The sequence below is a fragment of the Oreochromis aureus genome, linkage group 7 (genome assembly GCF_013358895.1).
Source record: "Oreochromis aureus strain Israel breed Guangdong linkage group 7, ZZ_aureus, whole genome shotgun sequence".
Lineage (NCBI taxonomy): Eukaryota > Metazoa > Chordata > Actinopteri > Cichliformes > Cichlidae > Oreochromis > Oreochromis aureus.
Window position 1 is genome coordinate 19001753 of NC_052948.1, and position 17437 is coordinate 19019189.

The 17437-nt window shown below is 40.2% G+C and overlaps 2 protein-coding genes across 5 annotated transcripts in view; one reads left to right on the forward strand and one right to left on the reverse strand.

The window, feature by feature from the left end:
• srpk2 (SRSF protein kinase 2) overlaps positions 1-8807 on the forward strand; it is a 74366-nt gene extending 65559 nt beyond the window's left edge. For all 3 annotated transcript variants that reach the window (XM_039615906.1, XM_039615904.1, XM_039615907.1), the window contains 4 exons: positions 672-779; positions 881-950; positions 2658-2750; positions 6494-8807. In XM_039615906.1, coding sequence (XP_039471840.1) covers positions 672-779; positions 881-950; positions 2658-2750; positions 6494-6678 — 456 coding nt within the window. In that variant the 3' untranslated portion in view covers positions 6679-8807. The remainder of the gene's footprint in view (positions 1-671; positions 780-880; positions 951-2657; positions 2751-6493) is intronic.
• A 268-nt stretch (positions 8808-9075) lies between these two features.
• adck2 (aarF domain containing kinase 2) lies at positions 9076-14048 on the reverse strand. Of its 2 annotated transcripts, XM_031756263.2 has the most exons (9): positions 13870-14048; positions 12764-13774; positions 12454-12600; positions 12187-12315; positions 12011-12106; positions 11626-11904; positions 11182-11313; positions 10588-10641; positions 9076-10481 (listed from the first exon to the last, which is right to left on the reverse strand). In XM_031756263.2, the coding sequence occupies exons 2-9, from the start codon at positions 13628-13630 to the stop codon at positions 10341-10343; spliced, it is 1845 nt and encodes a 614-aa protein (XP_031612123.1). In that variant the 5' UTR covers positions 13631-13774; positions 13870-14048; the 3' UTR covers positions 9076-10340. The 2 variants fall into 2 exon arrangements, with proteins under 2 accessions (XP_031612123.1, XP_031612122.1); XM_031756262.2 differs by having other exon boundaries at positions 12764-14048.
• Positions 14049-17437: the final 3389 nt, after the last annotated feature.

Below are 17437 nucleotides of genomic sequence, written 5' to 3' on the forward strand. Positions count from 1 at the left end.
TAATAGCTCACATTCATACTCAGAGAGGTCTGAGAGTTTCTGGAGGTGCATTCTGTGTGTCCTGTATAAATGATTGTTATTTACTGTAAGAATTCATATTTGAAACCTGTGTAGGCAGGCAAGTCGCCACAGGTTGCACAGGTCCAGATATTTTAATGAGGTTTAGATAGGAAAACAAGAAGCAGCATAACATCAAACTCTGAGTTTCCTTCGGTGGTCCAATTACAGCTCTGCTTTCAGCAGGCTTTTTTTTTTTTTTTGGTGCAGCAGCCATTATTAGAGACCGGCTGTTGAAACGAATGTACTGGCAGGAGGCGCGTTCCAGCAGCTAACGCCGCTAGAACCCATCGTTCAGATGCGCTAATCTGATCCCAAATCCTGCGCACAACAATTACACACAGTCTCACAAAACAACAGATGAAAGTGTAAATAAAAGCACCCCACACATGTCTAGATCCAGCCTGTAACACACACTGAGCCAGCTGCACCCGGCAAGGCAGGACTGCACGCGAGAATTTAACAGGGTTTGGTTTCCAAAGATGAAACACAAGTGGACCCTGATCAGAGGAAAACATATCAAGATGTAAGAAGGGGAATATGTTTTATTGATAAATCCTAATTAAATTTTTTTAGTAACAAATATCCTTCCTCTCCTCTTATTTTGCGGACAGCATAAGCACTTTACAGAGGACATCCAGACGAGGCAATACCGCTCCATCGAAGTCCTCATAGGAGCCGGTTACAGCACTCCTGCTGACATCTGGAGCACCGCCTGCATGGTGAGGAGAACACACATGCATAACATTATTACATACAAATATACAGCTGTACTAGTTTGCAATCAGTCGTAGAGAGGAGTACTCAGTTTGTCCTCCTGTAGGCATTTGAGCTGGCCACTGGAGATTATCTGTTTGAGCCTCACTCTGGAGAAGACTACTCCCGCGATGAGGGTGAGTATTTAAATCTTTATGGCACAAACTGTTTTATTTCCAAATATAGGAGCAGCAGCTTCCACTGGAGAATTAATGCTGAATATTTTTAATCTTAAAACTTTAAACTGGATGTTTAGTGTTGAAGATGTTCGATGCAAAGTGTTTAAACTGTTTGATATTACTGTGGAAATAATTAGCTTCACAGTTTTTCTCCACTATTTGATCAACTTTATATAGAAATTTAAAACTGATCTTAAAATAAAACTGAAATCATAAAAGGACGAACAGAATAAATAATTGAAAAAGAATTTCAAAAAATATACTTTTGTTTATCACTATGCATATAATGTTGGGGCTTTTGTGTCTTATCAGATAATGGAGAAAAGCTTTAATTTAAAAAAGGTAGTTTGTATTGTTAGCCAAAAAAATAGCCCAAATCAGTTTAGTTTAAAGTTTAGTCAACCCCTCTCCCCACATCCTTCTATCCACTTTAAATTCTGTCCCTTGAATCTGCTGCTGTGCCTCCACACATCCACACAAAGCCCACACTTCAAACCTCAGCCCGACATTAGCCAAGTGTCCTGTGAGATTAGGTGTATCTGTTTTCTGGTCTTTCTCCATCCCTTGCATGTGGACTCCAGTCATTAACCATACTTATTCTTCTAAATTTTATGTCTCGCGAAAACATGTCACGTTACCAAACTGTGCACCTTCATCCCCACATTTCTCTTTATCACTTCCTCTCATCTGGTCTTTGATCTGTCTCGGCTCATTGTGCCGTGTTTTGGGGGGTTTTCTTTTTCCCCTCATTGCATGCGACACACAGTTAGCTCCCTGCTTCCTGTTCTGCACAGGCAATAAGCCAATGTCAGTTTTATTCTGGCATGCTGATTTACAGAGGGTCACCTTTGATCTCCCGCTACTGAGGCCAGATTGAAAATCCAGTTCGTTCAGATCTGAATCTAAATACATGTCACTTTATTCATTTCATTTCCTCACCTGTGGAGGCACAGCTCACTAACACACGCTGTTTCCTTTACTGTCTGACTCTTTTTTTCCTTTTTCCTCCCTCTCTTTATCCCTTCCTTATGCCCCCCGACCCCCCCTTTGTCTTTTTATACCTCACACTTCCTTTTTTTCAATTTTTTGTACCTTTAATCGTCCCTTTTTTGTATTTACAATGTTCTTACACTGTGTTTCACCCCTCTTTCAATTAATTCTACCGTCTTTGGCTTTACTCTTTTTCTCTTTCTATTTCTTTGTCAACATTTCCTGCCCCCTTCCTCTTCTTTTTCTTTTTCTCTCTCCCTTCTCCCTCCTCCGACCTGCCTCTCTCCTCCATAGACCACATAGCCCACATCATAGAGCTGCTGGGCTGTATTCCGAGGCACTTTGCGCTCTCCGGAAAATATTCCCGGGAGTTCTTCAACAGAAGAGGTAGCGCTGGCCAGAGAGCTGGTGGGACTGGGACACACAGATGTCTGAGAGGGACCGAAAATATGCACTGGCAGACCATTTTAAAATCAGATTTGAAAGTATGATTAAAACATCGAGAACAAGCTTCTCACTGCATTAGCGGTCGGTCTCTAAGCGTGTCTGCGGTGTACCCCAAGGCATCAGTGTGTGTCGGTACCATTCAGCCAGTGTATGTGCGTGTTGATGTGTGTGCATGCCGTAATGCTGAACCGTGCTTGTTCCCTCTGTGACGTATGTGGTGGTGGGCAGACCACATCGCTCTGATCATGGAGCTCCTTGGGAAGGTCCCACGCAAAGTGGTCGCTGCTGGGAAGTACAGCCGAGAGTTTTTCACCAAGAAAGGTAAACGACTCCGTGGTTGATGACTGGTTAAGGGTAGTGTGAGCCAAAGGGACAGCGGTAGTGTGTCAGAAGCAGGGCTGTTATAGTTAGCTAAACCAACAGATGTGAAAAAAGTAACAACTAAAAGAAAACTAAAATGATTATCTTTTTTTTTAAATAACTAAACTAAAACAGAGTTAAACAGGAAATGACCTTACCTTTAGTCTCTGTCAGTGTGGTCAAATTTGTCAACCCAGCAAACATCAGGAGGCATTGATTCGTCTGTTTACTAAGACTGACACATCTGTATGGCATTAAATGTTGTGGTCTATGTTCTCAACTTCATAAATCCTGAGCCAGCAAATACTCCAAATAAATCAAACTATTAATTTCAAACTGAAACGAGCAAACCCGAACCCTTGAAACAAGCAAACTGAAATGAATTGACAATAAAACTTCAAAATGAAGTGATAAAATAAACAAATGTCTGCAATAAATACATTTTAAACACTGCCAGATTCTATTAAATTGCCATAACATAATAACAAAAATAAAAAGGATTTTAAAAGCACTTCTAGAAAACTCCACATGTGCATTTTATAGGAAAAATATCTGTTAAGAATCACTTGTGATCTCTGCTAGTCAGTAGAATTCATACAGAAGGTGATCATTGTCTAGCAGAACGGTTGTTGAATATTTACATTAACTAAATATCTGTAAATTATAAATTATTATTAACCAGACTGATAAATATAAGCTTGCTATAATTACCTCCAATTTAAAATCTATGTCACACTTTTATATTTTACATCTGCCTTTCTTTCAGTTTTTTCCCCCATGGAACAGACAACACAGTGACATATTTTTATTATATATCCTTACCAGCAAATAAATTTTATATCCTTTATATCCTATCCTGTAAAATCCAAAAGAAAGAGTTAGATGTGTTTAATCAGTGCCTCCTATATATCAAAGTTAGGATTAATAGCTTACAGGTTTATGACCAGGTAAAGCCAGTTAAACTAGTAGCAATGATAGTGCATAAGGGTTCTCTCTAGTATGTCATGCACCTCTCTGACCCTACTCACCTGTGAACACGGTAAGTTCATGGACCTGTGATTGATACAGCTGATAACCCTTGCACTTTCTCACTCATTCTCTTTTTAGTTTCGCTCCATCTCGTTTTCCTTTCTGCTCATATATTCTTCTTAATGTGTCATGAGACCTGAATATTTCTCCTTTGATCCTGTCTCTATCTGAGGTCTGAGCCTGCACTTGATGTCTCAATGTTCTCTCTTTTATCTCCGGGTGCTCTGTTAATCGGGTCTGACTTCCTCGCACCGTCTCTCTCACGTCTGCCAAGAAGCTCTCGACTGCATGTTGCAGTCAGACGGCCTTGTTTACTTCATGTGCACTGATATACTGATTGGAGACAAAAACACCTGGAAAAACTATACTCAAGTTTCGTAATAATGCGCGCCCAATCTCTGCATAGGAAAGGATAACAGTTGTAAGGGTTTATCCTGCTGTCAAAAACCACATTTCCTAATGAATGTTTTGCACAAAGCTGGAGAATTCTTAACAGTTTCCATTCTCCCATCTTGCAAAGGAAAAAGAGGTTACCATGGCAGCCGTGGTTTGAACCGGACCTTCGGTCTCGATCGCTCCGATCATTAATCATTGGCTCACACTTGCTTGCTTCCCTGTCAGACTTGTGTTTTCCTCCTCTTCTGAATAATAGACACCGTCCTTTTCTTTTCTCTTCTGTTTCTGTTACCTCACCAGGTCTTTAGCTATTTCTGTCCCTCTTGTACCCTCTGTTATTGTGTATTTTTCTGCCAAGACTCTGCAGGTTTTCACTCCATCGGTACAGCACCTCACTGATTAGCAAACCTTCAAACACAGAGAGAGTAATTAGTGAAATCAGCTACTGTTTGGCTGAAGCCTGCATAATCACGGCCTAATGTGGCATCTGATTATATGACTGGTACACCAAAATACCCAGAAAGGAAAAAAATATAGATTTGCCTTCAGCAGTATTTATACATGGGGATGGTTTACATTTAAAAAAAAAAAAAGTTCAGCAGCAACATCTTCAACTGTTAGATTAAAGTTTGCTGTATTGATACCTGGAGCATGCACAGTAATGATGTTAAAGCCTTTTTACACATGAACTCTTAATAATGTAGGCGGGAACATTGTTCACAGCTGCTTTTATCGCATGTACCCGCATTTTTTTCATATGGCTTCAGTCAGACTGCACACACACTCTTTGTACTAGGGTGCTAACAGGTTAAAGACCATTTAATGTCTGATCTGACAGCATCAGCCGCTGGGTGATGTCTGGAAAAGTTCAGGGCTCTGATAAAAGTCTGAAGACTGATCAAGTCTTGTTCTGAGGTGATACACCTGTTTGTACAATGACAGGTTGCCTAATGACACGGCAGTGATTTAAGTTTCCTGTTAATGATCCTTGAATCATGACAATGCACGACAAGCTTCTTTTTAATAATTGAAAAATTGTGCGTTTTATGTGTGCAGGTTCCTGCACCATTTTAAATATCAAATTGAATGCTTTTCAAGGCATAAAGAAAATTATGCATAACTAGTCATTTCTATTCAGCAGTGCAGTAATCCCTACAGCAAGTGGATATTTGTAGATCACAATATATCGACAGGGACCAATATATTGGCCAATACTGGCTATTTGATGACATCTTGTTAACAACATTTATAATGTTCAATATAAGAACATTTAAAAAGTAGAGAAGAGATGAAAGAAACACCCTTCAGGCATGTTAGGAGTGCTAATATTGCATAATTTGTCCACCAGAGGGCACTCCTGCAACTTTTCTGTTAGCCTTACACTTAAACAAGCAGCTGATTGGAGCAGAGTTAGAGTGTAAACAAGTAATCCACAAAAAATGACAAAAAAAATTTTATTTTTAAATTGCATTGCAATAGTTTCTTAGTAAGCACTCATAAATAACTACACAGATAGTGTCAGGTTTAAAATAAAAACCGCAAAGCTTGCTTTTCACTTTAACTAATGAAGTTATTTCCAGCTGCCTTTTTTCCTACTAATGTGTCAAGTTTATTTAAACATGGTGTATAGCAGTTTTATTTGTATAGAGGAATTTCACAACAACAGTAAGCTCTTTCATGATTCCTTATGAGCAAGAACTTTGCGATGCTCTCGACTTTTTCTGCTGCATTTTCTTTAAATAATTCTGAACAGAAATTAAACTGTTTTTGTAAAGAGATGTTGCTGCTGAATTATCAGGATTTCACTGATGTGGGCACCATTGTTTTTTTCTAACTCCACTGTTCTGGACAGAAGGCAGAAATCTCAGAGGCCAAAGCTAAAGCTGTAATATCTGCATGGCTGGGTGCTTCTAGAGTTAAAGGATACGGTTGGTGGTGTTTTGTATTTTTCCTCGTGATCAGCAAATCCCAGAAAAAAGCCAAAAACAACTATGCCACAGTCACATCTGTTAGTTTTAGCAGATTAACACACAGTTTGTGCTCTGCTGAGTACTAAAACAAAACGATGGTGAAAATAAGCAGGATTTGGCTACAGATTCCAGATCTTGCTTATTTTTATGTTTTTTCTGGCATTTGTGGAAAACAAGTCAACATTATATACCACCAGTCTTTTTCCTTTACTCAAGAAATCCTTTTTTTATTTGTTGGGACCAACATTTTTCAAACATTGCAGTTCATCCTACCATGCCAGTGACTCTGCTGTGTGTGGCCTTCTGCAGGTGAACTGCGGCACATCACCAAGCTGAAGCCATGGTCCCTGTTTGACGTGCTGGTGGAGAAGTACGGCTGGTCGCACGAAGATGCCGGTCAGTTCACTCACTTCCTTCTGCCCATGCTGGAGATGGTGCCTGAGAAGAGGGCCTCGGCCGGCGAATGCCTCAATCACCCGTGGCTCAACTCCTAGCCACAAACACTGAGCAACGCCCTCCTCCTCTTCCCCCCTGCCCACCCAACAGTTAGCCCAAACACCACCCCCACCCTGGTGGCAGCCTTTGGAACCCCGATGTGGAAAGAAGCTGGCAACAGATGAGAAGGACCTCCTTAATGCATTATCCCACATATCCATTTCATGCTTACCTGACAATGCTTAACTCCCACATTTCTTTTCCCAAAAGGAATGTAAAAACGAACTTGTGGAGATAAAATGACAAAAACAATCAGACTGTTGGAGGATGAATGCTGCCCACTTTGGAAAAGGGAGAAGTTGGGCTCTGCCTGAAAGAAATGTGCTTTCTTCTCTTTTTCTGCCGTCAGGATGCCGGTCAGTCTCTTACATCTGTCTGTCTCTTCCTAATTATAATTTTTTAAAAATCTGTCTCGGGCGATGGACAGCTGCTGATCTTCTCAGTATTTTGAAAGAAAAGTCAACAAGTAGCCTTGATGCATTGCTGATGGCCCACAGCTCCATCTGCCATGACCTTTACACAGCCAGGGCCTCAAACTCAGATGAGTGTGTGTGTGTGTGCGCGTGTGTGTGTGTCTTATTGAGCATGTGTGAAAATGAGCGTACGTGCCTGCGCTTAAGATCTGCCTACACAGACCCTCGTCTTTTTTCCCCCAATCTAACTTCCTTTCCTAACCATGGAAGAAGTTCCCATATCAGACTCCGAGTTTACACCCTAATTTCTTCCAAGAATCCCAAAACACCCATCTGACCTGTTTGTTTCCCCACATTGCCTCTCTCCCCTTCCTAAATGAGCGTCATGATCCTGCCCGGGGGCTGCTGCAGAAAGCTGGAGGGCAGCCAGTCCTCCAGGGGGCAGCACACTGACAGAGGAGGACAGAAACAGTGCGGGCTGTGCAAAAATACAATCAGTTTAACAAAGAGGAGGACTGCTTGGTCTTTAGAGACTCTTTTTAACAATGCATGGAGATGACTGAAGGAGCAGCATGAAGGGATATGACAAACAAATGATGGATGCTTTGTTTCCTGTTTCATCACACCTCTTGGACATTCTGTTAGAAAGATTTACATTAGGTTAGGATATTTTGGTGCCCCCATCCCCCCACCCCCAAAATGAAGGCGGCTACTTTACAGTCTCCTTCTCCACCAGCTTTTGACATTCCTAAATCTTGATCCATCATTCCTTGACTTTTATTCCCGAGAACACTTCTGTTAATTCCTACTGTGGCACGTTTACCAGAACTTATTGGTACTATTCCCCCCTTTTTTGCCCTTATAAAGAAACCCTTTTTTCCCTGAGCTTCTCCAGAAATGGGATGGTCACACGGAGGTTGCACTTGTCTTTGTAGATGTCCTTCAGGGATTTGAAACCTTTGTATATAGAACTGAGATTTGGCAACACAGATAAGCGACCGTGGACGACATTTCAACATGCAAGCATCATTCCAAAAAAAGAAGAAGAAAAAGACAGAAAATACAGAGGTTGTTGGCAGAACTTGACTTCCTCTGATATAGTGTTTTTTTTTTGTTGTTGTTGTTTTTGGGTGGGCTGCCACAGCTCAACCCTGCAGGAATGTTCAGACTGAACTGCGCCACCTGGTGGCTGGATGAGAGTACTGCATTGCCACACACTGCTGCTGCTCTCAGTGCCAACACTCCAAGACGTTCCACTGTATCTCTCTACTTAATCTGTAATGCTCTGTCAAACACACAGACAACCACAAACTCGCATCATCACAATTAGTCCAGTTGCCTATTTTTTCGCAATAAATAAAAACAAAAGATGAGTATAAGTAAATGGTGAGATATTTTTAAAAACTATTTAATTCATTTAAAAAAAAAAAACGGAAAAAAAGAAAACTTTTCTCTGGTTGTCGTGACCGTGAACAGAATCTCGTCTTATACTGAGGTGATTGTGTTTGTCTGTTAGAGATGTTTTTATTTCTTCTTTCATTGCAATTATTAATGATGATGATGATTATTATTAAGAGGTTTTGTTTTGGGTTTTTTTACACTTTGCACCTCTCCCCTCCCTCCCTACTTGAATAGTGCTGCTTTGTCCAGGCCCTTGATGGTGATGGGAAAAAAAAATTCAACAGTTTTGCAATAAAGGATTTTGTGATGAGGTTCTTTTTATTATTTTATTTGGTTTCTTTTTCACCAAAACCTCCTGAACTCACTCTCAGCCATGCTGACTGTTCTTCCTGATGACATTGACAGAATCGCGTCTTGTCTGTTTTTCATTGACAGATTTAATAAAAATGTAAATTAATGGATCCCGTGCCCCTGATGCAGTGAATTTTCTACTTTGAAGTTGCACTTGGCAGCAGTCGACCCCAAAATGTCCAGTGAACTTGTGATCACAAACTAAAGACATCAAATGAATAGAAAACAAAGTTACCACGGGTTCTCTTTTTATTGACATGAATAACTCACATTCAATCCAATAATTTCAAAAATACACTATATTGCCAAAAGGATTCACTCACCCATCCAAATCATTAGTCAGGTGTTAGAAGCTCTTCTACTGTCACAGGTGTATAAAATAATTTCCTCACTCCTAACTATTTCACAGCAAGCTGTTCGCGGTATTATATGTGTAATTGGATCATGGGATGCTGAGGTACATAGTGTGCAGAGGTCACCAACTTTCTGCACACTCAGTCGCTACAGACCTACACAATCTTCATGTGGCCTTCAGATTAGCTCAAGAACAGTGCATAGAGAGCTTCTTGTTCTTGTTCCAACATGACTGCAAGAACTTGACTGGCCTGCACGGAGTCCTGACCTCAACCCAACAGAACACCTTTGGGATGAATTAGAGTGGAGACTGTGAGCCAGGTCTTCTTGTCCCACATCAGTGTCTGACCTCACAAATGTGCTTCTGGAAATGGTCAAAAATTGCCATAAACACACTGCTAAACCTTATGGAAAGCCTTCCGAGAAGACTTTAAGCTGTTATAGCGGCAAAGGGTGGGCCGACATATTAAACAATATGAAAGTTCAATATGCACGTGAAGGCAGATGAGTCAATACTTTCTGCAATATAGTGTATGCTACAATACCCAGGTCGGTTCTGTGTGTTTGTTACAATTAGTCAACACATTGTCAACCTAGTGTATAAGAATGTGATACAGTACATTGTGATTCACACTGAAGCAAACATGGTCCACTTAATTACATTTTTAAGATGCAATAAAGGATGGAGTGATAATAGACATCCTGAGATCAATATTAGTCATCAAACACTAAAATGTCCTTTAAAATATCAACATGTGATTCTAGTAGTATTTTGTTTTAGATCGTAAATCTCAACAAATGCCCTCTGGTGCCACTTCCTTCCCCCCTCCGACTGAGCCAACAGCCTGCAATAAACTACAAGGGGTGTAATGGATATTTTAGCCAAACAGATAACACATTTCCTAATAAGAGTGATAAAAGTGGGAATACCCACAAATATGAACATGTAATGAGGTATACTGTGGTATCACCACTATGGAAATGTGGAGGAGACGTGTATGCCACACAGGAATATCTTGCATTGTAAGCCTAAAGACAAACATCATGGTATTATTAGGATGTACACATGAACTGTAGATCCACTAAAGGCATACTATGCTTGTGTGTACATTTATTATACAGCTGCCTCCTTTGTGTGTGCGTCACAGCAGTGAGGCACAGTTCTTCAACAGCAGGGGTTTGGCTAAATCCAGAATGTCCAAGTTGGGATCGAGAGACCTTCCCAGGCCTTCCAGCACCATGATAGCGAAAACAATCGAGGAAAAGTTGCTCTCCAGCTTGACCTGGAAACACAGTGACAAGCGAAATACATATTTAACAGATAAATAAGAAATTCTGTTAAGATCAATATTTTTTTTTTTAAAGTATAAAAGCCTGGTGATGTTATACCTTGTGTTTGATGAGTAGGCCAAAGACTCTGGAGAGCAAGTCAGCTACTTGGACCTGCAAGCAAAGAAAAAAACAAAACAGCAAAGAACTATGTAACCACTATTAAAAGTCACTGATTATTTACTGAAACCTGTCCATAGTGACCTGTGTGTTTTGTGTTAGCTTTCCTCATAGCTTACATAACTTCCACATACAAATACGATCAAGACATTGACTCCACACACAAAAATAAAAACCAATAACTGATTTGAGTTTGGATTGGCCTAATTCACAACAGCTTTGGTTTGGGATTTTTATGATCAGGCCTCTCGTACAGTTTATTACTTCACTAGAAGGTTTTTAGAGTTTATATTGAGGCCAATTTATTTTATCTACACATTTTCATTTATCAGAAGGATGTAGTGAAGAGGAAAGCAAGCAAAAATTATAAAAGCAAACAATACAAATACACAACAGACATGTATCAAGTTGTTGGAATCACAAAAGGAGTGCTAAATTTAAAAATAAAAGTATAATAGTCTAATGTCTTCTACTGTATCACATTAACCACCATCATCATCCTGGTCATAACACAGTGCAAATGTTGGTTCATACCTTTCCCAGTGAGAGGGTGTTACTGCTGAGGGCATGATCCACCAGCTCAGCCATCTCCTTTTTAAACAGCGCAGCATCCTTGCACTCATTAGCTCGGGCATGATTCAGAATCAACTCTGCCACACGCTCACCCTGGGACAAAAAAAAAAAAAAAAAAAAAAAAAAAAAAAAAATGGCCACAGAAGAAATTCTGTGACTGTTTCATGGGTGGTGGTGGTGTACAAATGACCAAAGCTGTGTCACTGTTCAAACACTTATTGTCATCGCAGATTAGTTAAAGAATTTTCTCATTCAGCTTATACATTGATGTTCCTCACAGTTTCATTCAGACACCCCCACAACACTTAGTCCAAGTGCTGTAGGCTGTTGCAGATGTAGATTTACATAAAATGGCATAAAGTACATCTTAAAGAAGCTATAAAATTTTCCTGCATCGATTCTTACCTGGCGCAGCACCACAGCTGTGAAGACAGCCTTAAAGTTGGCAAGGTCGCGGTCACTGAGCTGGGCTACGATGCCAGCATCCAGCAAGACCAGCTGGATAGGACACGGCGCTGGTCTGACACTGACCACCACCGTGTCCAACAAATCAGTGAGCGTGGTTTTCCCATGGTGCTCCCCTGAAATACCAGTACCGTCTCCCGATCCAGCGAGAGGATCCTGACACTGGACAAGTATGTTGCCTGGATGAAGATCCCCATGGACGAAGTTATCCAAAAAAACCTGGAATGCAGAAGTTTACGTTGTCACATGATAGCATTCTGCACACATCCTTAAGTATATAAAACAATTATCGTTTACACTAATTGCCTCGGGTTGTGGATCTTACCATTTTCAGCAGCGTGTCTACTCCCATCTTAGCGATCCTCTGCTTCACCTCCTTGGGTACCTCAGAGCTCAAGTAGTTTGAAATGGGTTCACTCTCCTGAAAACGAGGCTGAATATTAACTGAACTATGCTGTCATCATTTAAGGACCTCAATTACTTGCAGATCATTATACTCACTTCAAAGGTTTCCACTAAGATGCTTCTGGTGACAAATGGTCGCAAAGGAGTAGGGAACTTCACATAATCAAAATCACGGAAATTCGTCTGGAAACGCTCTATGTTTCTGGCTTCAAAATGGAGATCAATCTGAAACGCATGGAAATCGCACCTAAGTGTGACTTGTCTTTGTACACAGAATGCTACAGCTCTATTTAAAAGTCATGTGCAAAGTCAAAAAAAGCTTGTGCCAGGTTAAATGTAGGAATCTGAATATTTTTACATTACCTGTTTGGTCATGAGCTTCTCAAACTCCTCCACTATCTCACACATACTGAGCCATTTGAGTCCAGGCAGGCAGTGCAGAAGCCAACTGCCTGCTTTCATGAGCAACAGGTCTATCTCCACTTGTCTCCTCACTCCTGGATGGACCACCTACAACAAACCGGATACGATTTATACACACCCAACATAACGTGCAAGAGAAAAAACAAACAAACAAACAAACAAAAAAAAATCATATAGTGTGTTCTGCTTTATTTACACTCCATGACTGATGTGAAATCTGTAGGAGGGGAAACAATCTTGCAAGACTGACCTTGATTGCCACAGGTATCAGGCGCTCCTCCTGCTGACCATCTAGAAGACTTTTCTCCTCACTGCTCTCTTCCTCCCTGCTCCCCCTCCAGAGCTGCCTCAGAGATCTTGCCATGCCCCCTAAACCAGGGATCTCCCAGGCTTCCAGCAAATCTTCTTTTTCCAGCTCCTCTACTATTGATTGGAAAGCTGGGTCCTCCACTTGGTCCACCCTGGCCCAGCCTCGGTATACCTGTGCAATGCATCCTGATCCCACCGGCTCTTTACTCCGAAACACCAAAACCCTTCTCCAGCCCTCCCCAAAAGCCCTCCGGAGGCACTGCTTGGTATGAGCCCAGGAGTGAGGGCGTACTTTGACGTGGAGCCTGGAGAAACGGTTGCAGAACTCTCGAGAGAAGATGTCTCGCCTGGTACTGGCCCACTGCCCCAGCTTGATGAAAGTAGGACCAGAGGTCTCAGTCACCCACAGCAACGCATCCAGCCAATGAGGCATCCAGCGGGTAAACACCAGAGCCAAGGGGTAAAGGAGAAGAAGGGGGACAAATTTGAAGAGCAGAACCAACGCCCGGAAGCTGAGGCGTAGAAAAAATAGAAATCTGTGCACTTGGATTTTAGCCAAAGACTTTTTTTCCGAAGCCTGGGGTTGAACAAGAGCTTCCTGGCATCTGACTGCACTTAAAGAACCGTTGACTGCACCCCAACATAGCAGTGTAATCTTGGGTATGCGAGTTAAAATCTGCCCCCTTCTAACAAAACCGCATCTTGTTTTCTGAATCAGTCCAAGTCTTGCAAAGGAGCCTGCTCTCTGCAAAGTGCACCTCAAGCTGAGGAGGGCTCCTCTTGCTCCAAAGGCTATCGTGATCATCATGTCACACAGCTGCTAGCTCAGTCCAGCAGCTGAACGGATCCACATGTGCTAGTTTTGTATTGCGAAACACCTTTTAGGAATCATCTGTAAGATATGATCTTTGCTCTCTTGGTAAACATCGCAGGTTTTACCCAGAGGATTACACTTTAAAGTAAAGACGCAAACTAGATTAGCGCTACAATAGGCTACAAGCATATTTAGCTATTTTTCTACAATTTGGTAGCAGTATTTGAACTTACGGTACTCGGTAGTTATTGCAGTTTCTTGACAGACGAGAAGAAACTCGATGACTCTTTGTACTTATGTGGACAAACCAGACATTTAATGCTTCAGCTGGCGTTGCTGTGCCAGCTAACTGAATATGTATTTCCTCGTTTCCATTGATAACACAACATCCATGGAAACATTGCACTGACAGTCTACGTCCGGATATGACGCTATAGCAACAAGGTCACGTGGTTTTATCTTAAAGGTGCAGTGACAATCACGAAAAAAACTTTCAGCTGTTGCGTTTCAAAACACAAAAAAACACGTTTAGTTTTTCGTGTCTGCACTTCTTGTCCCACACAGTGTGGGTCTGTCTCGTGTCACGCTTCTGTATTCAAGAAATTATAATTTTTTCAACTTAACTTGCAGAAACAATGGATCAAATTAACCTCCCTATTGCGCGTGCGTACTCTGTTGTAGGCGCTTCTCATTATATTGAAATATTTACCTCACCAAAGAAACACATGAAAGGCAACAGGGGTGGGTATGGGGTGAGAGCATTGACTGTAGAAATCAATCAAATAAATCGATCAAATAAAGTTTGAATGGATTTTTTAAACATATTTCCAAAACCAAAACTATCAAGTGCTCTGAACATGAATTCCTGTTCAATGGAGTCGAACGCTTTATAAAAATCCACAAAAAGAATGAAACTATTATCCGTGATTAAATCTGAATGATCCAAAATGTCAATTACCAGTCTTGTGTTGTTTGTTATTTGTCTGCCAGTCCTAAACCAGTCAGACTGTGTTTCATCAATAATATCATTAAGTGCACATTTTAGTTTTTTTAGCCAAACACATAGCAAGTATTTTAGAATCATTATTCAGCAGTGAAATAGGTTTCCAATTTTTTATCAAAAGGACGTCTTTATGAGGTTTAGGAATCAAAGTAATTAGTCCCTGAGTCAAGGAACGAGGGAGCTTTTCATTAGGAATGCTTTAAATATATACTTTATGTAAAAAGCGTGATAAGTCCTTTAAAAATAATTTGTAAAATTCAGAAGTCAACCCGTCATTTCCTGGACTCTTATTAAGTTTCATTTTATTAATAGCCTCTTCAATAGTGTTGTGATGGGGGCATCACACATAGTTTTATTATTGTCACTAATTGTTTTAATATTGCCTAAGGAATTATAGATTTTCTCCATGGCTTCTGTAGAAAATTTAGATTTATATACATTTTTATTAAAAAGTTCACAAGTCTTGGAAATCACTTGAGGGTCTTGTGTGATGACCCCATCTGAACAAAGTTTAGTCATGCTGCCAAGATGTTTTTCTAATTTGAAAAAAGTTTTGTTCTCCCTCTTCAAGCCATTTCCTTCTTGACCACACAAAGGTACCTTTTGCCTTGTAAATATATATATATTATCTCATTTTAATTGTAGAATTGTAAGTCTGTTCCCACTATGTTCAGATAAATTATCAGGTGATCTTGACAAAGCAATAATTTCAGAAATTATTTCTGACTTCTCTTTTTAACTATTTCAGCTCATCTTTTCATTAAAAGAGACCTCAATTCAAATTTCATGAACTCCTACTTTTTACTAAAAGCATTTTCAACACATGCCTTATTCCAATACTCATCCATTTTTGTTTTAATTTCCTTTACCAAAGAATCATTCAGTAGAAGGGAATTACTTAATTTCCAATATGAATTCACTCGTTTAGACGGATTACTAGCATACAAACATATCTCCCAAAAAAATAGTTTTATGATCTGTCAAGGGTGTTGGCAACATATTCAGATAAAGGATCAGAAATGAACCAATAATCAATACGAAACTGATCTATTTTTCCATGAAAATTCCTTAATTGTGGGATTTTTAAATCTCCAGATATCAATTAAGTCTCTTTCATTTATAAAGCCAACATATAATTACTACTTTCCTGACTCTTACTTGGCCATCTATCTATCATGGTATTGAATAATTCCAGTCTCCCCCTAATATGATCCTCAGATTAGCAAATTTACTTATTAAAGACTCAGTTTTTTTCATTTACTACAAGTATTAGGTCAATAGTCTCCCGTTTGTTATTACAGCTGTAAATGTTTCCCAGTAAGAGGGTCTGATCATTAAAAAAAAATTAACCAGCAAAATAAAATGTCCTTTTGGATCAGTTTCTGAAGATATAATTTTCCCATTAAACTTGTGTTTCAAAATCAGAGTTCCCGCTGAATGGTTTGTGCCATGAGACATCCATAAATTGTCGGCCCATTGGGATTTCCGGAAGTTAGCGTCCTGAGGTTCAGAATGGGATTCTTATATGAGACAAGTCAGTATTCAAACTTTTAGCATATAAAAACAAAGCTTTCCTTTTGGTATAGTCCCTTAGCCCTCGAGCAATAATAATAAAATAAAGGATAAAGATGACATTTTGAAAAGTAAATTAACTTTTTATCCTGAGAAGAGTGTGTAAGCTTCAGAGAGACAGAACTACTGTCTAAAAAAAGTGCTACACAAATGTTTTAGCAGCAACAGCATACTATAAATCTTTAGAACAATAAGGAAAAGAGACCTTGAGGTATATCCACAAACAGGACTGAGAGCTTGCAGTGAATTTCTTTTCTGTTAACAAAAGCACAGACTGACGAAGTAGACAATCTTCCCCTCCTTACGTGCTTTCTCCACCTGTGGCCAAATCTTCATTTGATGTCATTTGTTTGACTTTGAGCGGAGAAAACTGTCATTTCAGCTCCGTGTGATGTATCTGGGAGAAAATTACATTCAAATCAGTGGCTACCCTGAGGTACCGTCCCTACACACTGCTCCCTGGGCGCCCAATGGCTGCCCACTGCTTCATTGAGTGAATGGGTTAAATGCAGAGAGGAATTTCCCCACGGGGATCTATAAGGTATACACTAAAATAAAATCAGAGATTTGATCCTTGTGTGTTTCAGATGAAATGAAGACGCACTGATGCAGTAAATATTCTTTTATTGATGAGAAAACTGTGCAGTATAATTTACTTAAGATGTTGAAGATATGAGAGCATTAAACAGGCTGATGTTTGGGTAAGAGGCTCTCAAAGGAGAGAGATGATACAGAAACATTACATCCTTATAAAATACTAACACACTTTATGGACAACTTTTCACAGCTCTTTGTATTTAAATGAGCTGCATACTTTCCCCACTGAAACCAGCACAATCCCACTGTGATGAAAACAACATTTGTACCAAATATATTCTGGATAAATCAAAGCATTATCAAAGTTGTCCGTGGTTCCCTTATTTTTCCTTCTTTCCCCGTCAGATCCTGTCCTGCAGGATAAACATCAGTGAGTGGTTCCCTGTATGCAGCTGTTACAGTTTGTGTTGGAGATATTCGCTTCCTGTATTTGCACAAGTATCGAGAAAGCATTTTCAATGTTTTTACCAGTCCCTCAACTACAGAGAGCTGTCTGTTCTCCCCCTGTTCTCCTCTGCATCTCTCAGCTGCTGCTGGCTCCTTTTTCTCCTCCTCTTCCTCACACACTGTCCTGGGTCTATCCTCGTGTCTCATCAGGGGTGGAGAGCCTCTGCCCAGACTCCTCTCAC

Coding starts and splice junctions, on each gene's coding strand:
- adck2 (XM_031756263.2), bottom strand. CDS start 13,630: ATGATGATCACGATAGCCTTTGGAGCAAGAGGAGCCCTCCTCAGCTTG. Junction 11,905..12,010: donor TAGACACGCTGCTGAAAATG/GTAAGATCCACA, acceptor TCTGCATTCCAG/GTTTTTTTGGATAACTTCGT. Junction 10,482..10,587: donor GCCTACTCATCAAACACAAG/GTATAACATCAC, acceptor CTGTGTTTCCAG/GTCAAGCTGGAGAGCAACTT.